At 41.6% G+C, this 23,713-nt stretch overlaps 1 protein-coding gene across 3 annotated transcripts in view; it reads right to left on the bottom strand.

The window, feature by feature from the left end:
* The window catches only part of mtss1lb (MTSS I-BAR domain containing 2b), an 89,184-nt gene extending 71,443 nt beyond the window's left edge, over positions 1 to 17,741 (bottom strand). For 2 of the 3 annotated variants that reach the window (XM_084353030.1, XM_084353031.1), the window contains exon 1: positions 17,071 to 17,739. In XM_084353030.1, the coding sequence (XP_084209156.1) occupies positions 17,071 to 17,157 (87 nt within the window). In that variant the 5' untranslated portion in view covers positions 17,158 to 17,739. Of the gene's footprint in view, positions 1 to 17,070 lie in introns of all 3 variants that reach the window. The other variant, XM_084353032.1, reaches the window with a different exon arrangement.
* Positions 17,742 to 23,713: the final 5,972 nt, after the last annotated feature.

Raw genomic sequence — 23,713 nt, 5'->3', positions numbered from 1 at the left:
GATGACAGCACCATCATTGGCCACATCACAAACAACAGTCCAAACATATATGTTTTTCTACCTGACCAAATGACTTAACCATTCTTGATTACATATATAGAGGGAGTAGTCCCTTCTCATAGACATTTCCTACTTAACAGAATGACCTACCCTACTCTTATTTATTAAGTTAAATCCAAAACAAACATATCTCTCCAAAATTTAAATGTGATTTATAGAGCATAAAAAGAACTTTCTGTTCATTCTGTAGTTTCTTTTTGAAATGAACAAGAGAATATTGATTTGCTACAGTCATTGTTATTCCCTGTCTCTGGCCTGTTCATAATGATCAGTGTGTTTTACAGTGAACAGCTGAGTGTGATGAGAAGGCTTTGACAGCTCTGACAAAGGGTTCAGTGAGAGAGGCTGTCTTGGCTCCCTCCCAGCAGCCTCCACGCCTCCCACAACCAGTCCCCCCCATTCATCTCTACCGGCCCTAACGAGCCCTGGGGCCCTAACGACCTCTGAGATTTTAACAAGCTCTAACGAGGGAGCACTCCTTTACGTGTCCTATGATTTGGCTGGCATGTTGGCACCCTTTACTTCTGAATTGAACTGAATGTTTTTACATGGTTGTTTTCCCAATGAAAACATTTCAAGGTCAAAATCATCTGAATAATGTAAAAACAAAACCATGCATGTCAATGAGGGTAATTTCCCTTAGGCCACACACACAACTTGCTTCTTCTTCTGGGACTTTAAAATTCAGCTTCTCTCAAACTAGATTGCGTGTTCACCTTGACTTGCACCTTTTTAATCCAACTTTCGCCGTCAAGATGAATTTGCTGAAGAAACTCTTGAGATAACAGGAGGTTTTAGGGTTTGAAAATATCCTAAGGGCCCAAAACCACAGCACTTATAGTAGTGAAATAGTCACTAGTACATTAATTTCAACAAGCTTTGCTTGGATAATTGTAATCACAAAGGAGGGTGAAGTAAATCTGAACACTTTTATACATAAGATTTGAATTTGCTTAAATTTGAGCAGTATGCCATTGCAAACCGTCTAAGAGCTGATATTTCAAGGTAAAGAAAAAAAAGGACAAAGCTATCATTTAAATGGTGATAAATTGCCTTGGTTTAAATAATCCTCCTTTGCCAGAATAATGTAAACTGCTCTAACCAAAACGCAGTCAGTCATGAGACAGAAGTCAGTAGCAGCCTACCAATACTTAGGGTTAGGGTTAGCTAGCTGTACCAAGTTAGCTGTCTCGATAACTGCCAGTACTATACTAGGTCAGCTGGCTTGTCAGGCTGATGTTGCTAGCTATTTCTAGCATGGTATCAGCAAGCTAGCATGTAACTGTTTAGCCTGCCATCCACAGTAACTTGCAAACTAGTCATGCAAGAAGTCTTTCCAAGCTTCCTCCACCATCATTTTGCAAGAATATGCAAATCAATTTCAGTGCATCAAGCACTACATGGGTCTTAGATTCAACATTTGGCTAGACATTTTAAATGTTATAATACAAAAAGACAACAGGAATTTAGGTTAAAATCATTAAGCTACTTAACCACTGTAGAACTTAGCCTTAAAAGAAATACAACAGTCCTCTAACTGCACATTTGTTGCATGATACGGACAAAGTTGCACACTCAGAAAATGTGTTTTTATTTGTGATTTAAGCTAGCATTTAAGATAGCGCACAGTAGGAAATCCCAGGTGTAAATAATGAAATTGATGACGACTGAATTCCATTTAGCAGGTTTGGTTTTACTATACTGTGCATGCTGGCACACTGCCACAGTCATAGCCTACTGGGACACTAACTAGCTATCGTGATGTTATTAGTTACACCTGTGCTTTTCTTTATGACAAGCCAAAATGTCTGTATGCAAAAGGTCTTTTCTGGAGCACTACCTCATCACTTTCGCTGTTTTTTTCCCTGTTGCAAGAAAATACAGATCTTTAGAATAAATTAAACTATAGCCTGACTGTCGACCTGTCATGTCCTCTATTGGAATATTTTTTTTTATATAATAGTCTGATGAACATACACGAGCAACAAGGATGAGAGAGCTGTTTCTGTCTTTTTCCTGTTTTCTGTTTAACACGCATCCTGGCCTTTGTACTAAACAACAGCACTGCGGTGGGAAGCCCCCTGGACCACACAGACACAAATACACCACAGATTGGACTAATGATACGCTTCCACAGAGAATCTTCAGTTCTGCAGCATGGCCCAGAGTCATCGGACATAATTGTCAGGAGCTTTTAAAGGGCTAGACAACAATGGGCAGTCTCTGTGAGGATGCTGAGCAGTTTACTTCCAGATCTCCTGGTTTGTTGATGTTGTTTTTTTTAGAATTTACTACTTTAATGAGGAGGCAGACAAGCCTCAGACAGATTCCACTGAACTCTACTGAGAAACACACAAATTCAACATTCTTAAAATTAACTGATAATTGAAAGCGTTCAATGCATCATACAGTGATTGAGTCTGACTCATGAAGTTTTGTTGGCTTGTATGTAAATGTAAATTAGGTCTTTTCAACAGTCTAAATGAAAACCCCACAGTAATGTGACAACCAACCAACGTGACTGTGCTGCAGCTGAGCCTTTATGATAGTGTCAAAGACATTTGACAATTCACTTGGAGTTTGTTAAATTGTGCTTAAAGGACTTGAATGCTAGTGTATGGTCAATATGTAAAAATAAGTGCCACTTATAACAAGGGTGGTACCACACATAGTGTACCACAGTCCTATGAAGAATGGCGGTAGCTTCATGATTTTGCAGCAGCAAAGAAAACAATATGACCTTAAGATGGCAATGCATTGAAGAAGAAAAAAATATAAATCCATTAGTCAATCAAAATGAAATGAATTTGCAATAATGGATTAATTGTTTAAGTGATATTTCAAGGAAAAATGTCAAAAATTATAGCTCCAGTTTCTCCCGTATATTTCTTAACCTTCTATGATTGTTTGGGCTGTTCGGACATTTGACATTTCACTGTCATTTTGTAGACAAATTATCAATCAGTTCATTGATTAAATAACCATTTAATAAATCAATGACAAAATCAATCATAAAATGCAACCCTGATAGAATGACGCAGCCAACGAGTCTGACCAGGTTAAAGAGGATCTTAAACAAAGAACTGGAAAAACTGCACAAACACAGGTGTACTGAAATGGTGAAGGCACACCTGATGGGCAGATTATACTTTCAGTGTCAGCACAGATGTGAACACATTACGTTGTAACTGTTCTCTGAGTGGTTCTCCCCACCCAGCTACATATTCCATATGTACAGGGAATGTCCCCACCTGAAGGATGCCATGGATAATTATTTAAGACACAACAGGTGTACTGGCACGCATAGGTAAATAAGGCACAAGTGCATGATCACTCTGATTTTAGACACAAGATTCTGAGCGATCTCGAAGTGGAGAGAAAGTCTCTTCACTCAGAGAACCACAGTTACAACGTAACCTACAGTTCTCTATCATATTGCGACTATCTCTCCACCCAGCTTCATATTCCCCTATGTACGGGGACACTGTAAGACACCTCGTGAAGAACAGGAGCAGTCTCAGAAAGCTGCATCCATCACAGGTGCTCAACCCACACACAAGCCAATGGGCTTAGGCCCCATGCTGCAAATGAACTTTGTCCAATGTGTACAAACCCCTGAGCTCCTGAGTAGGACAGCCAGGCGCTGTCTGCAAAGCTGCAAGACGCTACCTCAAATCAAATCAAATCAAATTTTTTTTGTATAGCCCAAATTCACAAATCACAGTTTGCCTCAGAGGGCTTTACAATCTGTACAGAGACGACACCCTCTGTCCTTCGACCCTCGATTCGAGTGAGGAAAAACTTGCCCCAAAAAAAAGCCCTTTTAACAGGGAAAAAAAAATGCGGAAGAAACCTCAGGAAGAGCCACAGAGGAGGGATCCCTCTCCCAGGACGGACAGACGTGCAATAGATGTCGCATGTACAGAGCGACATCTAATGCAAAGCCTCATTGGCCCTGCAATATGCCAAGGCCAGTGACTACAGGGGTGAATGGGCCCTTCAGGCTAGCCTGCCAGACACAAGGCTAACCGACTGATTCAAGTGGCCTCAGGCAGTATCTACTACTGGGTAGCCCACAAAACCAACGCCCCAAAGGGAGTGGATGTAGGCACGTTCAGTTTGTAGAATCGGGTGAATGTCAACCAGTAACCGCTGAGCAGATCTCTGCCAGAGAGGCTCTTTTCCACAGCGCCCAGGGGGTCGCAACTCAGCGGTTGGAGTGTGCCTGTACTCCAGGCAGCACTGGCACTCCTGCCCCCCTGTAGGCCTGCTGGAACACATCTGTGATTCACTGGAACAGTCTGTAGGAATGCTGTCTTGAGTGACAGCCATTTCAGGCTCACCGACTCAAGGGGCTCAAGGAGGGCATGCCGCAGAGACTCCGGGATTGACCCCAGGTCCCAAGGCGAGACTGCAGGGGCTCTTACATAAGCCTTGAGTCTCTAGGCGCCCTTCCAAAAACTGTACAATGAGGCTACTACAGTCCTCAGAAAGCTTGCACTGCCCCACATGAGCTATTCTAATGGCAACCACCATACCAGTTAGGGTTTTAGAGCCTTCCCCATGTCCAACTGCTCCTGCAGACAAAACAGGATCACCGAAGATCAAAGATTGTCTACTTGCCCTGCAACATAACTCAAGTAACCTCCAACGGTATGAGTATGCTGCCCTTGTGGACGGGGCCCCTGCCCCCTGCCTACCTTTCAGGTGGCACAAGCCCCGTCCACAACTTGTGTGGCAGGCCCGTTTCTAGGAGGCCAGACATTTCAGGGGCCAGGCCAGAAGCCGATGGCCCTGGGGAAAGGGATGAAAAATAACCTCTTGAGCCTGTGAAAGTAGATCCTTCTGGACCTGCGAGCTTCCATGGTGTCAGGGAACAAGACCATGTGAGGTCAGTTCAGGGCTACCAGGACTAATTGCAGGAGGGGAGGAAGGAAACCAAATGGGGAAATGCATACAGAAGGCCTTGGAGTCACTGATGGGCCAAGGTGTCTGTTCCAAAGGTAGTCTCGCCCTTGGGAGGAGGACAAGGAGCAATGCCTCTCTTTTAGGTTGATTCCCTGGAGGCCAACAGACCTCTTCCACCACATGTGGGTGTAGCCTCCATTCTCCTGGGACTAGGCCCCCTCTGGACAGGCAGTACGCTGCTTGATTCTCAAGCCCAGGCACCTGTACAACCTTGAGGGATCGAAGGCATGGAGACACCCCCACCCTCAGCTCGTGTGCCAGTCTGCAAAGGCAAGGGGAGCAAAGGCCTCCCTGCCAGTTGATTTAGGATGCTGCAACCCTGTTTCTGTCCTCAGAAGCACATGGCAGCCTTGCAGAACCTATGGGTGACTCACACCACAGCTGTCGGTTGGGCCCAAGGCTGAGGAGGCACCTCTGTACTGGGCACATGTAAATAAGGGCCAACGGAACAATTTGGACCATTGTCGCCAAAGAGCCGCAGGCACAGTTTCCAGGTGACACACAGGAAAAAGTGTGCTAGACAGGCCCTGAAAGTCTCCTACCTCTTGAAGGTCAGAGACACTGTGGCGGCTCTGAGTCAATCACCCTGCCCAGGAAATGTGTAACCTGACGTGGTACCAGCTTCTCTTCTCATGGTTGAGGTGAAGACCTAGGCCCTGAATATGCTCTAAGAGCTGGGTCCAGTCCCATACCTGCCAATCGTCCAGAAGGTTTAGGATTCTGAGTCCTTTCTCACCTCAGAGGCCGAAGGACTGCATCCATGCACCTGTCTTTTCCATGATGGTGTGTGAGGCTATCAAGATCCACTCCATCTCAAACGGGGACGATTCGTTTACGGAAGAACTGTAAACTTTGTCTTTCAGTAACCACCTGTGACCCTCCCAGATGGGGATCTATGGGGATGAGGAGATAGCAGGAACAGAACCAGCACGCTAATCCTCCGGCTCTTCCTCTCAGACTGCCCCTTTCGCCAAGAGGGTAGCAACATCTGCCCGTGACACCGCCCTGTACTGTGTGTCTGTCAATGATGGAACCATTGCTGTTCTCGCCATGGGGTGGCTTGGCCTAGAATCAGCCTCTGGTGAGGCATCAAATGGCAAGGGCCATAGAAGCCCTTTCCTCCCGAAACATAGTAAGGTGGCCAAATTGTGTGGTGTGCTCACCACCTTCCTCCTCTGGCCAGAGGGACCTTTCCAGAGAGGCCTTCCTTCTCTGTCTCTCGAAACAGTGATTCAACATCTACTTCCTCTTCCTCTTCCTCTCCTATATCTGTGGGTAGGAGGTACAGCCTTGCAGTCATCTCTGTCCTGCTCATCCTGGTGGATGGAGGGGTGGGGGTGGGGCCTGATTGTCACTGCAAGATTAGCTCATTTAGCTCTGCCCTCTTGAGACACTTAGCTACTGGAATGGAAATGGCAGGCCTTTTCCCTTTAAACAAGAGGCACCTTGACTCCCTTATATGACTTTGCTGACTGATAAAGCAATTCATGCAGGACGCAGGGTCCTCACGGGCTGGCAGTGTGTATTTCATATACACATATCCTCACACTCTTATTTTGCGACCAAACAGCTTGCAGATCGCGGCCTTTTGTCTTTCTTTTTCCTTTTCATTTATACATGTTTTGCAATGTCAGTGGAAAAGTGAGGGGATGCACACGCTTTCTGCCACGGATTTAAAGACGGAAAGCGAGAACAGCCACCACGCAATCTTTTTGTATGGTGCACAGTGGGGAGATGCATACTTCGTTGCTTCCACTGAACAACGAAAGTTTCTGCCACGGATTGAGCCTAGGACACGGAAGCGGGCACAGCCACGCAATATGTCACATTCCACAACAGAATTATACCTGGCACATCAGCGGGAACGCAACGCAACATCCACTGGTGTACTTGAACTGCCAGAAAACCCTTGAGAAAACTTCCACCGAGATGAGACAGGAGTCCAGAGAGGAGCCCAACGCCAGCTCTCATCTGCCCCTGGGCAGTGGATTTAAATGCCTGTCAAACTCGTAAGTAGATTGTTCTTTTTCTTTTTTTGCTTTCTCTTTCTTCTCTGCTGAAATTTCCTGTCTGAATTGCTCAGTGGAGATCATATATAAAATCATAGCGGTCACACACACCTGTGCCTTATATACCTGCGCTTGCCAGTACACCTGGTGTGTCTTAAATTATTATCCACGTCATCGGTCAGGTGGGTTAATTCCCCGTTCTTACAGAACATGTAGCTGGGTGGAGAGATAGTCTCAATACGGTAGAGAACTGCCTATTCGTACATCTGAAGAAGTCAAAACAGGAACACATATACTTCCTGGGTCCGTGTGATAAAAATTTTAATCTTTTCTCAATACAGGTTGAAATTTCTAATCCATGGCCAAAACTTTTTATACAGATACTTGAGATTGACAGAAATTGAGGAACGAGAGGGGAGTGACAGAATCAAGCCAGGGACTTTGCAGGTGTAAGGTAAGAGTCTTACCCACACGTCCACTAGGATGCTACAGCGACTTTTTCTGGTGTTATTGGAGACTTGTGGAGACTCTGACATGAAAGCATGTATCGTTCAACAAGCAGCGGGTGCTGCCGGGGGCACCTCCCCCATCTCAAAGCACCCCTGACCCTCGCGTCCAGACTGCGAATCGCGCATGCGCGAAGCCGCCGCTGGTTGATCACGGGGGGGCCCGCAGGGAGGGCATCCCTCCCCACGAGTGAAAGAGTCAGACAGCGTCCTGTTTACTAGTGGTGATTATGTAATTCTGTCATTTAAAGCGAGAAATGTAACTTCAGGATGCATGGTGGGTCAGGATCCCATTCACAACACATTATAACTGTATCCATATGATTATAAACAGTCAGCAGATACATGTTTAGATTAACAGGACACGTTGAAAAAACACACGTCATCATCATGACGTGTACCGTCACACCTCTTTTGGATCCGCCGCACCAGCTTCTGTGTGAATGACAAACTGGTGCGTCTTTACGCCAAAGCTGTTTGGTTCAGTGTGAACAAACAACGGTGGATAATTGGCAAACCACCACTGTGGCGATTATGCAGAGTTTCTGTGTGAAGAAGGCTACAGTCTCTTCCTGGTCCCCACCATGACTGAGCTTAGGACTTCAATCTGAGGAGACATCTCTGAACCACTGGACTCAGGTAGACTCAAGGCTGCAGATTCAACACAGCCTTTATGGCGGATTTGAACCTGAATTATTGAAAGAAATATATTTTGATAGATAGATTTGCATAGTATCAGTCCTTGCTATTAATCAATGAGTGAACATTAACACGTCATTCTGGACTGCATCATTTAGGGGTAATAGTTATGTCAGTAAATATCAAATGCCCAACATATGTTCTCCCACAGCTAAAAATTATCTACAAAATCAAATGGATTTGATTTACAATGATATGAAATAGACTACTACTGCGACTTAGCATCATAAGAAGCATAAATAGCATAAAGGCCACAGTATATGAAAGTATATAGTGTCTTTACAATGTATAAGTGTGCTTAGAATAAAGGCACTGTGCATGAGCATGTTAGCTGATTTTTAGTTGTAAAATGCAGTGACAGTTACAGTTTAACTACAAATAATTAGTAATAGTACGTAAAAATATTTATTTGGGGGGTAATAAAAAATAACCGATAATAAATGCAATATTACAGATTTGTGGCACTGTGCATATGTGTCTCAAGTAGTGTAGGACTGAAATTATAGTTTGACCAATTCTGGATTTTTTTCTGGATATTTTTGATACTGATATCCATATTTGTAAGTTTAAAAAAATATATATTTTTTAAATGTAAGCACATAACATAAACAGTCATGATATTGATCTATTATGTTTGTTGATCTATTAGTATTTTTTTAATGTGACAGAGACATACCGAGCGAGACTTTCTACAGTTAAAAATCAACTTGTCGATGCTCTGTTTGTAATGGTGACAATGTACACACTAAACTGATACCATCTGATACATTGGCCAGGTCAATCTCTGACATAAATTGCTACTAACTTTATTTTTATATCTTAACATTGACATGTATTTCTATACGATATATGCATATGTAGATATACATATTTGTATATTTGTGCATTTATTTACTTTTTAAAATTGTATTTATTAGTGATTACGAGAATATCACTGAAGCTCCTTCAGAAAATTTGACTTTTTGACTGTATGATGTATGTACCAGCTCAAGATGGAAAATAAGATTTGCACAAAAGATTAAAATTAGAGGACCTCAAGCAATTACTGTGACAACAACCACAACTAATATATATATACTTATATTAATATATATATACTTAAATATATATTTATAATAGACCGGACCTCTGAACACTTTTTGACTTACTGTTCTTTGTTGTTCTCGTTCTTTCTAGTTGAATGTTTGTTATGTTATATTTATGTTTATGTTCATGTTTTACGTCTACTATGTACGTCGGGTGCTAAGAAAAAAACAAAGTCAAATTCCTTGTATGTGTTTCACATACTTGGCCAATAAAGCTGATTCTGATTCTGAACTGTCAGTAAAATTCAACACAAAACATAAACAACTTTATTTTGTATATTAAAATCAAACTGGAACTACTGTATACAACCATAATATCTATTTAATGATATGCTATAAAAGTGATAACAATGAGTATGGCACTAGAGGAAGGCAATAAGGAAATTCCTCATTAGGTTATTTTAATCACATTTTCTGAGCGGTTAGCTTTGTTGCTCAAATGCATCAAAGGGCAGCACAAGCTTTAAACATAACTTTGATGCTAGAGTTTCTAACACCTGACACAAAGAATATAGTATATTTTATGTGTATCTATGATCCACATCCCTTTTGAAATTCAGTTTTTTTTTGTATACAGCAATTTAGTACCAAGTGCAAACACATGTACTAATAATATCCAGCTAAAGGACTATGATAAGCTGAAAATGAAATAAAATAACTTTAAAGGTTCTCCTGCATTTTCAGGAACCAGAAAATCACATTCTTCTTTATTCTGTCCTATTGCTGCTGTCAACAAAATATTAACCACTGGTCCATATAGCCAGCTGACCGTGAACATGACCTCTGTGTCTCATCATATTACCCTGTGACCTGTGTGTGTGTGTGGGTGTGTAATTCACTAGAAAGTTGCGAGACATAGCCTCCAGGTATACACATAGGCAGACAACTACATAATGCCCTAACAGACACACACACACACACACACACACACACACACACACACACACACACACACACACACAAAACCATACAATTAATTGTATGAGCATATGGGGACATCCCATACTGTATGTGTGTTTCTAATGCCAAACATCCTCATTTTAAAACACAGTAGGATGAATCACAACAACCGCCAAACTTCAAGACTATTACTATAAGCTTCTTTGCAACTCCCACTGAGCACCATTATTCATTTATTATCAGGTCTATGCAACACAAAAGAGACCAGGGCCAATTTGCATACACCATGCACACACAGATCACACACAGCCAACACACAAGGAGTAACAAGGAGTGCGTTGCCTTGGGTGGAGGATCTGCTGAGGAGAGAAAGAGGAAGGGAGGACCTGGTTAAGAACAGGAGGAGGAAGAGGAACACAATAGGGAAAGAGGAAGAAAAAGTGCTTTCTAAACAGCCTGGATTCAATCTGCTGACATTGGCAGATGGCAACATTTAACATGGCTCTTGTTGTGAACATGAGCATGCATGAAAACCACCAAGTAAAGGATCAGGTGCACTAGAGAAGATAGAATCATATAATAAACTATGAGTGTCAGAAGGCTTCAGAAAACAACATTTCAGACTTTGTTAGAAATACCTGTAACGGCATTAAAGTATACCTACTTTGCACACTGAAATCTGCTTACAGGTCTTGGCAGTGTAAAAACTACCCAAAAGTCACACTTGAGTAAAAGCTTCTGTGTTAAAATATAACTTTAAATTCGATTTACCCAAATCGAAGTCATTGAGTAAAAGTATCTGATGTTAAATGTACTTAAGTATCAAGCACTTAAGTATCAAAAGTAATTTTCTGGCATTAAATGTATTTAGGTATCAAAAGCACAAATGCAAGTAATATGCGCATGTATGTATAGAGTGTATACTATGGGTCGACCAATCATTGTTCTGGACGATTATTACATCCAATATTCAGCATTTTTTTGATTATCCGAATCAGTGTTTTGTTTTTGTTTCTTTTTTCATCCAACCGTCGATAAAATAAACAAATTTAACAAACTAAATTTAAACAAATTTACAAACTGCCTCAAGTGATGTCACTTGAGTTGGTCAGCGCTGAAGACTGCAAGTTTTTGTGACGCTTACAAGTCGGCTGTAGCCAGAACCTCATCTCTGCTTGAGGCTAGTGACTCGAGGCTATATAAGTCACTACTAACAAACTTCCAATCAAACTGTTGGCAGACACGTTGCATTGTGGGTAATGTAGACACCAGGATTTGACAAGGAAGAAGAATGCATGGAATAAAATCTTTTTTTGTTGTTTTTTTTTTAACTCTCCATCTCAGGTCTGAAAATGAGTACAATGTTAAATTGTTTGAGTATTATATCAAGACAAATTGAGCCTCAAAAAAATGACACAATAAATGTATAACTAAGACATAAATGTAGTTGTCCAAATTTCTCATACAGTTTATCAGGATAAATGATTTAACAGTGGACTGGACTGCAAACAATGAAAATATTTTCATTGACAATTTCTCTGCAGATTTACAGATCTGACATTTTGTTTGTGAAATGTTAGAAAATAGTCAAAGTTAATTTTCTTTCAGTCACCTCACCGATTAATCAAATAATTGTTTCAGCGGTATTTACTTTGCTTCCAAATCTAACCAACTCCTAGCTTATACACTGAATGTCAAAATGTCCACAAAACACAAACTAAGGCCGACAGTTTGAATAATATTTTACTTTTTGATTTGATAGATATTCAAACAGTCACATCATTAATTTGTTATTGTTATACAGAAACCAAACTGTCATTTCTTTATGTTCTGCATTCCCTTAATAACCTAAAACTGTGCATAACTCCTCTGCAGTTATTGTGTGATTGCACAAATCTTGCATTAATAACCAACGCAGACAAAACCAGCCATTTCTAAGAACTAATGGCTATTAATCACATTTGTTTCTTCTTTGTTGAGCTATAAACATGATTATAGCCACATTGTTTCCAGTTGAGTCAAAGCGAGTTTGGGGGTTGATGACTCAATGAGTCTCATCCACGCACTGACGCTCATTCAACGCCTCCTTGGGGATTCAGGAATTCATCCATCCAAGACTAGGGTAGTAATGTTTTTTGGCCCAGGTCTTAGTGACCCACATACGTATATCAGAGTGAGCTGGATAACATAAACAAGAGGACCATTAGAACCCGAATGAATAATAGATGAAGACAGACAGTGTAAGGAAAGGGGAAGCAGAGACATGCCTTTAAAGTGACATTCCTTAAAACTGATCATCCAGTTTTAGTATGTTTTGTTTGTGTTTAAGATCAGCGTCAGTATAGAAGCCTTGGTGATATTGCTCTTGATGTTTTTTGCCTATGAAATGTGTAAAAATGAACAGGATTGTTTTTTCTCTGGCCTAATAAACAATAATAAACACAACCCTAGATTTATCCTCAACACTGTGGCTAAACCTACTCAGAAACCACAGTCTGTGAGCTGTACATCCTTTAATGCAAACGATTTCTTAGAGTTCTTTTGCAATAAAATTGATGATATTCGAGCCAAAATTAACTCATCATCTCTGGCTTCCTCGTCAAAGTTGATTATAAAACATCCCTCTGCTGATCCTCAGTTAGTCTCAGCTCTTAACACTTAAAATATCTCTCTTGAGATATTGTCTAAAATTGTTTCATCCTCAAAACCAACTACCTGCGTCCTGGACCCCCTTCCAGCAAAACTGTTTAAGGATCTATGGCCAGCACTGGGACCTACAATGTTAAATACTGTTAACTTATTATTCATGACCGGTGTTGTCCCTGCTAGTTTTAAGTCTACTGTGGTTAAGCCGCTACTTAAGAAACCACACCTTGACCCAGGATCTCTAAATAATTATAGACCAGTATCCAACCTTCCCTTCTTCTCTAAAGTCTTAGAAAGAGTTGTGTCCCAGCAACTTGCAGGCTACCTACTTAATAATAATCTCCTGGAACCTTTTCAATCAGCTTTCAGAGCCTGTCATTCCACTGAAACTGCCCTTACTAAAGTGGTAAATGACATTCTGCTTACTTTAGACTCAAAGTCTACCTCAGTGCTTCCGTTACTGGATCTCAGCACTGCATTTGATACCGTAGATCATGGCTCTGGATCATTGCTCTCCTCTATCTCTTAATATCTGTATTTCTGTAAACTTTGATGCCTCTTCACTCTTATCTCTCTGTCTATTACTAATTATCCTGTGTGTCCTGCCCCCTTCCAGGTCACCACGGTGGACAGGAGGTCGTGTGGCTCAGGCACCACCTGGTGATGCCTCGTCCTGCTCAGTCGTCTCCTGGATCCACACACATTACATATATTATAATTTGTATCAGATATGCTGTCACTGCAACCTGTAAACTGTGATTTACTGTTCTTTCTGTACATGCAACATCTATTGCATGTCTGTCTGTCCTGGGAGAGGGATCCTCCTCTGTGGCCCCTTACTGAGGCTTCTTCCATCGTCTTTTTTTTCCCTGTTAAAAGGGTCAAGTTTTTCCTCACTCGAATCGAGGGTCTAAGGACAGATGATGTCGTTCACTGTACAGACTGTAAAGCTCATTGAGGCAATGTGATTGTGATTTTGGGCTAAATAAATAAAATTGATTTGATTTGATTTGATTAGATGGCTAAGCCATGGCAATTCTAGCAGCCAGTTCTGGGAAGGTCAAAGAGCCAGCTGAAACCACAGCTTTCTTTAAACTACAATGTGACATCATGCTGCTGTGTAACCAAGGGGGCAATTCAGCATTGTCAAACACTACTACTGCTAACAATAGACCATAACTGTAGGTAATTTGACAAGAATCAGTTAAGCTGTAGTTTACTGTCCAACCAAAAAATGTGCTGACATCTCACAGTACTGCAGTACGTCTGTATACCTCTCGTTTTATATCCTCTACTTTGTTAAGGAGCGGTACAGATGCTGTGTCATAGGTGCTGATGTTGCTATGCAACCTACCCAAATGGTTTTCACAGGGATGAACATTTTTACAAGTCTGCTATCATCTCAAAATGGTTATAGTTGACAAAATAAAGATTTCCCATTAGCAGGAACCCTGGAAACTGTCTTGATTTATGATCAGCATGTTTCCCATCATACAGCTCAGAATAATATCATCCATGTTTACCAAAGTAGACATGAATGGTCTGTGTAGGAACTGTTGTTTTCCCATCACAGGACAAGCAATGGTAACATCTTTATCACTGCCATGTCTACAGCCCAGGCAATAATAAGCATGACACCCATGCTACTGAGCACTCCTGCCATTGAGCTAGACTTCCGAGAGATTTAACAAGCTGTTACACCCAAACAAATCATTCTTACCCCTTAATTTAGTGTTAAACTGATTTCTTGCTGTCATGAACACTTCCCTCCACAGTTCCCAAAGCCCAGGCTGATGGCTCGGGAGGGCACTGTAGAATGGGTCATCCAATAATTGGAAGGTTTGAGGTTTGATCTCTCCCACCTTGCACTTATACTGAAGATACTGAACCCCAAATTGCTGATGGTCCCACTGGTCTGTGTGTGTGAATGGCTCAGTATAGAAATACTGTGGGGCACATTGGAAAGGAAGCCCTGCATTGCTCCTGATGGGCAGGGTGGCACCTTGCATGGCAGCCTCTGTCACCAGTGCGTGCATGAAAGGGGTAAGTGTTGTAAAATAGTTGCCATTTAATTTTCTGTTAATTTACTAATAATTTCACCTCTAATTCCTTGACCAGTAATTTAAGTTTAACAAGTATCAAATGAGAGATCTCCTAATTCCAGGAAAGAAAAGCACAAAATCTGAATTGGTTAATAGAGCAGAATCTAGCACACTACAGATAATGAAAATCTGTATCGACAGACTCATGAAGTGTCAAACGTATACAGCTCATGACACAATATGTTAGAACTCACTCCTACAACTCTTTGCACAGTTCCTTTTCCAACTCTCCAACTATCTGACTTCTGCTTTCAGGGATCTTGTTGACCCTGTTGATTGATAACCTACATTTTTCTTATGATATGCCACAATACATACACTATGACAGCTAGCACTGCAATACAACCACGGAGTTTAATTATTTACTTATGAAGTGCTACTCAGCCTGTCAAAACAGAAATATAATGTCCTCTTTGGCTGTTTGGCCCTTTCAAATTTTTGGAAAAAATGATGCAATAATAGTTATCTTGGCTTGGACTTTCAGACACATTTTTAACAAAAAAGATGTGTTGCAAACTGAGACAGTGGAGTTTGAAAGATGGGGGCAGTTTAGCCTTCGTTCATTTAAATTTAGCTCTAGTTACTGGAATACTCCCTTATACTGCTAATGCTAACTCTAATGTAAACTCTTAACTCTATAATCTCTCCTTATGGCACAGTCAGCATAAAGCACTGGTCATGACCTCTGCCATTTGGGGTCATACGGATGGCAACAAAATTTGCAGAGTTTAGAAGAGAAAAGATATTTTTCTTTTCAAAAGAGGGGAACCATTCAGGACAATCATGTCTATAAACATTTCATCTCTATTGGATAAAATAACTGCAGCTACCCATGTAACTCCATGTATCTCCATTAATGACGCAGAAATACACAAAATTCAGAATGGGAGAGACAAAGAGAGAGGGGAGACAGGGAATGACAGGCAGACAGGAAGGCGTGCAGAGCTGCATGGGCGTCTGACAGGCAGACATATTGACAGAGACTGTATCATGAACCATTTGATGGACGCTTTCATCCACAGGATCTCACTGCAGCTGGAGTGAATACAGGGCATCTAGCATAGGTGGGTGCTGAACTGCTGAAGCCCGGCAGTAGTGTTGGTGCCATGCTGGAGCCATCAGGCTGCAGAACCACTGACAGACAGACAGACAGACAGACAGAGGCAAAAAAGACAGGGAGGCTGGGTGTCTGACGGCTGCACGGCTTCTCACGCCTTCATGTTTTCCTGCCAGATCAGCCTGACAGAAAATCAATGACGCTGCACTCTCATGGAGACGCACAGTAACCAGTGAAAAAGGCGAGGACGATCCAGAGAGAGTGAAAATGCAAGAGTCGTGTCTGTGTGATGATGATGATGATGATGACGATGAAGCATCTACAGCAATTATCTACCCAGGTCCACATGTGTAATGGAATGTGTCAAAGCTGTAGCCTAATCGTTATATGACTCCATCATCGGACACAAATCTGATCGGAGGCTTCTTTATTGAGCCAATTTGCTTGAGGAACCCCTCGAAATGCTGCTTCATAACCACCAGCCACCTGCCTGTGGGCCTTTCACAGCAGCCACAGTCTTCTTATATTGTCCACCCAAACAGACAATCACAGGTGTGTGTGTGTGTGTGTGCGTGTTTTATCGCAAGACGCACTGATAACCCTGCGTGTAAGCAGCGGCCGGGCTGTTTGTGAGTGTGGCGGTCCTGTTCGTGCAGGGGAACGGGAGTTGAGCATCTCGTCAAGCATGTCCGATAACGGATTCATTGAGGTACATGCGCAGCCAATATTCAGGGAGGAGGAGGGGGGGCGGGTTTCGCACCAGCAACCCACCGGGCCGCCGCACCACTGACAATAAAACGCTGCCATCGCTCCATCTTAACGTGAAATACGGCTTAAATCAATTCAGCTAATTAGGATTGGTGTGTATGTGTCTATGTGTGTGTGTGTGTGTGTGTGTGTGTGCAGACATTTCAAATGTGCATTTGAAACCGAGACACCAGCTCCATAATAATGAGGCTTATTATTCTCAGGGAGGGAGCACATGTGTTTAACCACGATCACACATACAGGGAGACGTAAAAACGAGCCTTTATTTACCTTCATGTCGTTGACAATCGCCTGGAATAGACCCCCGAGGGCCCCGCATTCCTTCTCCACGGTCTCCATGTTTGCCAAATCCACCATTCACCGGAATTTGCAAAAGCGCGCACCAACTGCGCGCTACCAACACCCAGCAGGGAAAAAAAATACAAAAATGTATTTCCACAAAATCACGGCCGGGCTCTCCGGTTTCTCCTTCAAACCGGGAGGGCGACAGTAACGGAGGGATGCAGCGAGAACAGGAGGAGGAGGAGGAGGAGGAGGAGGGGTGGAGAAAAAAAGAAAAGATGCCGAAAGAAACGGCTCGCGCTGCGGTCTCTTCCTGGCGAAGGGAAGATGGGCTGTGAGGGTGGAAAGATGGTCTCTCTCTCTCTCTCTCTCCCTCTCTCTCTCTCTCTCTCTCTCTCCCTCTCTCTCTCCCTCTCTCTCTCCGGCTCCGGGTCAGTCAGGCGGCGCTCAGACGTTCAGATGGTACCGGGGCGACCGCTCATCTTGGCGCAGCCGGCGCAACGAGGAGTCGTTGGGGACGCATGTGAATGCAGCGGAGAACCACATCGATGGACCGCCGCGTGTGTGCATGTGTGTGTGTGTATTTTCGGGCATGCATGCATGTGCGCGGAGGTAAAGGCAGGCTGTGATTGGCGCAGAGGCGGTGGGCTCAGCGGTGCGGGGAGAGCAAGCCAGTAATACGATCCACGCAACTGCAAGGGAGTCAAAAAAAAAGGAGGCTGGACAACTCTGGACGGACTGTCACATGGCCGCACGCGCGTACACACACACACACACACACTGTAGACCACCAGAAAAATTCAGCTGGGGGTAAATGTCAAATAGATTAGAGCTACCAGAAGAGTGTGCGTGTGTAGGAATGTGTCCTGGTGACCCTGATTAATCACCTCTTTTTTCTTTTTCTTTTTTTTTGTCTTTTTTTTTCTTTTTTTAGAAAATATGACTTTCATAACCTTTCAGTGACCTGTACAGACTGTTATGTGATAGGACCCTTCTCTGAAATGACTGGTATTCATTTCTTCTAAGGCATGTGTGTATCTGTGTGGAAAAGGAGTTCAGGATTCTTCTGTATGACAGTCAGTTGGGATGCAAAAAAGTTGAACTGAAGACAGCTCAGTTTCTGGTGTTGAAGAGAACTTCACAAATCTCATTCTGTGTAGAGTTAAAGGGGAAATACGCAGTTAACGAGAAGAAATCCAAACTCAGAATTGTAATATTTACAATATAAATGAGGTAATAATACTAAATACTACATTTTCCCCAGATCACTGTTTGAGACTAGAAAGGTGGCGGGGTCTGCCACATGTAAACAAAGTAAGAAATTGTGTTGTCCTTTAAGGTCAGTTTGTTGATTCATTGAAAAATTAGGACATATTGTACATTTTGTTTGTTAAGGTATAAAAACATCAGTCATTGAAGATCTTTATCTTCTGATTCTTTCCAAAAAAATACATAGTGTGCCTTTAATTTAAAGGCACAGTTCACCCCAAAATGTAAAAATACATATTTTTCCTCTTTCCTGGAGTGCCTATTAACCATTGGGATTGTTTTGGTGTTGCAGAGTTTTAGGGATACTCGTCATAGAGACGTCTACCTTCACATAGTTGTATTAGATGGCACTCGGATTGGGGTGCTCAAAGTGACAACAAAAGAAAACACATTTTAAAAACTCACTCAATCCACAGACCGTGTAGTGAGCAGATTACGGTCTGAACTATTTTCTATCTACCTGACAACACCTGCCAGCCATATCATCACACAAAAGGAAGCATGATTCTATTCATTGATTAGAGGCTGGCTAACTGGGCTAATTAAGCTAGATAATGCTACAGCTTAGCCGAGGTGGATGCCATTAATGTTTACATGGCACATTATCACAAGCCTCTCGTCCATGAGCAGCTACAGTGTAGTTCAGTTCTGCCTTGTGAAACTGCTCACAACAAGGTCTGTGGATTTTCTTGAGTATGACTGCTGAAGAGGTTGTGGTTGGATTTTGCAAACCACACCAAACAATGTAGATGGACACAAAAGAAGAAAAAACAGATCTCAATCAAACTCTAGCTAGCCTACTGCTCTTAGCCTAAGTTACAACAGTGTGAGTGCATGCTTTTCTTCAAATTTTCAGATTTTCTATTGAGTAAAACTAAGTAATTTATCCTCTAGATTGGGCATTTGACAGCATAACTTTGGCAGTTTCTCTTTGGATTTAGTTTTTATAAAAACACAAGGGTCTCTAAAGGGTCTTTAAGAAATATGACTCTTTAGTGTTTGTCAGTATGATCCTTGGTTTCTTCAAAACTACAGAAGAAACACAGTCTTACACTCCCCCATGCAACTGCTGAGTAGGTAGTTTACAGTGAAGATGTTCTTGCCTGTTACAGTGTAAAATGTTGAAATGAACCCTTTTAGTGTTCAATTTCGATATTAAGAGTTGTACATGCCATGCAGTGAATGATCCTGAGAAAATATATAAAGATATTAAGGTGACTGGGGTCATAAGTTCATAATAACTACTGTTAATATCACCATGCCTGAAGAGTAGACAGTTATGTAATTCTGTAAAAGCCGCAACTAACTACAAACAGGTTCCCTGAGGCAGTTCTTGCATGAGCAGAAATCCTTTCAGTGGAGGTTTGCTGTCTAATGCGGATCTGTCCTTCATTGACATGAACGAAGCTATGCCTAGTTTAGATAATATTTGGTTTTGCTTGCAGGTTAAAATAAAATAAGAGAGGTAAGAAAAGGAAGTGCACAGTTATAGATATGTATCCACATTAATCCGGAGGAGAACGGCAGTGGTTTTGTGTCCGTATGCAAAATGTACTGTTAAGAGTATTCAAGTAACGTGATACTGTGAGCGACCGAATGCTGGTTAAAAGGTCAAAGGTCAAAGTGCCTTGGATATTCCTGTGGCCACAGATAGATCATGTCAGAGACAAGTGCTGGGAAATCAGAGGGCAGTGGAGAGTAGTCGATTGTATCAGTTTCAGGCAGTAAGATGTGACTGTCACATGATGATTTCAGAATGTGGTGTCTCAGTGTTATATTCTTATTGTAACAGCTTCTGTGTCGAGCTGAAAGAGTCGTGGAAGTCATGAAATCTACTCAAAATAAAGTGAAAAATTCCAAAAATGCAACTCTTACCTATAAGATCAGTTCTTTTTTTCTCTAATAAACCTAAGAATGAGTTTTAATGATATGCTACATGGTTTCAATCAGTCTGACAAAAGCTACAGGACATTGATTACCTTCTGTTAACCAAGTTCCCTCTGAGGGACCATTGAACTAGAACAAATGTGTAGAAGTCCTTATAGAGAGCAGGTGACAACATGCACACACACACATGCTCAGCTTTACACTCATGCCAAATACTGAGCATCCTGAAAGAGACGTCATATGGATAAAGGACAGGACATGCCCCATGTGTGCATCTCCTGTGTGTGTGTGTGTGTGTGTGTGTGTGTGTGTGTGTGTGTGTGTGTGTGTGTGTGTGTGTGTGTGTATGTATAAATAGCATATGTCCAATCTATATGTGTATGTTTGCATCAACAGAAATGCAGTATGTTAGCATTCATGTGGCTGCAATGGTCCTTTGTGGTGACCTTGACAGGAGGAAGGATGTAATAGATATCACATAGTCAGTTCTTTTCTGGTCTTAGCCTCGCCCTTCCTGTGTGTTTATGCATGTGCTTAAATTCATACTTTGTCTTGTCTTTCCTCTGCACACTTGGTTCACACACTCTCTGGCTGCCTTAACACTTGGCAGATTCAGTGGTACGCTCTGACTTGGCAGAAACCTGAAGTGCACGTGTTCAGTCGCAACAAAATCCTCCTTTGGTTCACACTATCTCCCATGAGGCCTTTCCTGAAAGTGATCAGATCAGCGGAGAAAGTAAACATTCTTCAAAGAGTCATGAAAACAGTGCAGCTGTATTAACAGCTGTGTATGGTGAAGTGACAGATTCCAGCCAGGTTAAATCAATTTGACAAGGTTTTACTGCATTCCTAACTGTAGACCTGGTTTCTATTTAGAGGTGTCTCACGCACAGCTACTGGAGAGCAGAGTCCGGCTTGTTTTACTTCATACAAATGAAAACACTGAAGTTTTATTACCTGCTATCCTGTTGCTATTGGACCTAAAATTCCACCAAAAAGTCAACCACCAAATTGTCCATTTTCTGTCACTGTTGTAAGTTTCCAAACATTCAAAAAGTGTTTTGTTTTTCTATGCTCGTACATCTCTGATTAATTCACACTATGCAAGGTAAGGATGTCATTTTAAATCATTTATGTATCTGTATATTTTAACTTCCTTTTAAAAGTCGTTTTGTGACAGTGTGCAGATTATAAAATGTAACAGTGACATAGGAGAGAGACCTAATACAAGTGTTAGGAGAGGCTCACAGCTCTGAAAAAAATAGACAAGGATAATCACAGCTTTCTACGTAAACTCACTTTAAATCTGACTGTTACACATTCAGCAGGGGGTCACAAAGCTCATTTTCATAGTAGATTATGTGTATATGTATTTTCACTATTTAGAAAAAAAGCAGTTTGCTGGAACCCAATAAAGGACAGACACAGCAGGCGACATCATCATTTTCTCATGTACTTGTCCATTTTGAGTTTTTGGGGTATTTTGCCTCCATAGCACATAATGAGGCATGAACTGTATTTGAAACTACAGATTGGGATCGGAGTAGATTCAGATGAAAATAAAGTTGGTTTAAGGTGACAAAAATGAGAATAACTGAGTACAAATCTGAACCCTGTCTTGGCCATTTTGCAAGCAAGAATGCTGTCAGGTTCTGTAAGGTGTCATATTTTAGAATAACAATTATATAACTTATATGGACAATAAATATACTAAACTTAGAGAAACCCTCCTCTGCATCTCTAAGAGTGGTTTAGCTGGTGGCATTTGTTTCTTTTATGATAAATCTCTGACGTGATCTGACATGGGTTGGCTGTATCGGTTCACAAACAGAGGCAGAGCTGGAGGCTGCATGCTGAGACAGTGGAGCAGGTTCTTCTACAGAGACTGTAGGCACCAAGGGAGGCTGCCCCGTCTGAACTGTCTGATCTCCGTCTAAACAACAGTCACTTTAGATGTAATGAGACCATTTAAGTGTGGGTCTGAGGATCATCTCACAGTGTTGACATCTTGACGCCCAACTTTTACACAGATCATTTGAGGAGGGCCACCCAGGATCTGCCTTTCAACAAGAAGCATAAAAAATCCTGGATAAGCAGAGAAAACTGAAACTTATATCATAAAATAAGACAAAGGAAGCATTAATCACTGTTTATTTATTGTGTGTGAAATGTCAGAAGATGAGTCAGACTAAATGGAGTCAGTGTAGGAAGCAGTGATGTTTCAAATGAACATGTTTTTGTTTCAAGAGACGGACATCTAATAAAAGAGGCTGAGTCACATTGAGCACAGAGAAAGCTGCAGCCTTATATAGAGGGTAAAAATGACTTCAAATGTTATTGTCACAATTAGCTTTGAAAGGTTAAACCCACACCAGATTGGGTTGTCTCTATTTACATTATCTTCATGAATATTTATGTGATACATATTTTTTATATATTTATATGTGCTTTATTCTAACATGCTAACTATTACAAACATTTTTGATGTAAAATAAGAAACCTTTATAGCATTAGAAAAATCGTGACTCAGATGAAATTCTTGTTCAGTGGCTCTGTACTTTCTCTGTAGAATTCATGTCATAACTTATCATTTTCGAGTGAAAGCAGCTCTGTGCTGTGGTGCTCTCTGCTGACACACACACACAAACATGCGCGCACACACACACACACACACACACACACACACACACACACACACACAAATAAAGCAAAACAGAATCCGCCCAGGCCACTGTCCCTGGGTGGGGTCAGGGGTCAGATGTCAGCTGACCGTAAAATCTCATGACTCGTCATTTCTGTTGAGAGGAAGCAGCAGAACTTGAGCAACTGATGTTGCTTACTGAAAGCAAATGTGAGCAGTTCTAAACACAACAGTGTCCACCAATATGTGAACTTTTGTTGGTGGCATTTGGTGAGTTGCTGATTTTTCATCATCTTGAAATTCTTTCAAAGAGAGCTGACAAGAACTTTCTGTTTGTTTTTTCTCAGAGAGAAAATAAAACTGGCAGTAACCCTTTTCTACTGCATAATTTGTCATATATAGTTACAGAGCAGATGTTATATGCTGGATTAAGACAATGAAGATAAGACAGTTTCAGCAAATGTCAAAAAATGCCTTGTAATGTCAAAGAAAGTGAGGAAATAAAATTCAATTCCTTTATCAAGAGCCACACAAAAGTTAATGGGGTGTTTGACCAAGGGAATCACTTTGTCTTGAAAAGCGATGGGGACATAAGGGCTCAAATGAAAAAAAACATTTTTCTAAAGGTAAATGTGCGATTTTAGGTAATATAATGGAGGAATCGGTATGAGTGCAAGCAGAAATTTACAACGGGGGGGGTGAAAAACTGCAAACGGCGCATTGACAAGGCATACAAGTTGTAGGTCTGAAAATACGCAACATAAAATGCACAACAATGTTGAGCACACAAGTAACATTCATCATGCCTGCTCTTTTAACGTCAGAGAAATGAAA

Source organism: Pagrus pagrus, assembly GCF_965226575.1.
Source record: "Pagrus pagrus genome assembly, chromosome: 1".
Classification (NCBI taxonomy): domain Eukaryota; kingdom Metazoa; phylum Chordata; class Actinopteri; order Spariformes; family Sparidae; genus Pagrus; species Pagrus pagrus.
Note: the sequence above shows the minus strand (reverse complement) of the source record. Positions and strands in the feature narration are given on the sequence as shown.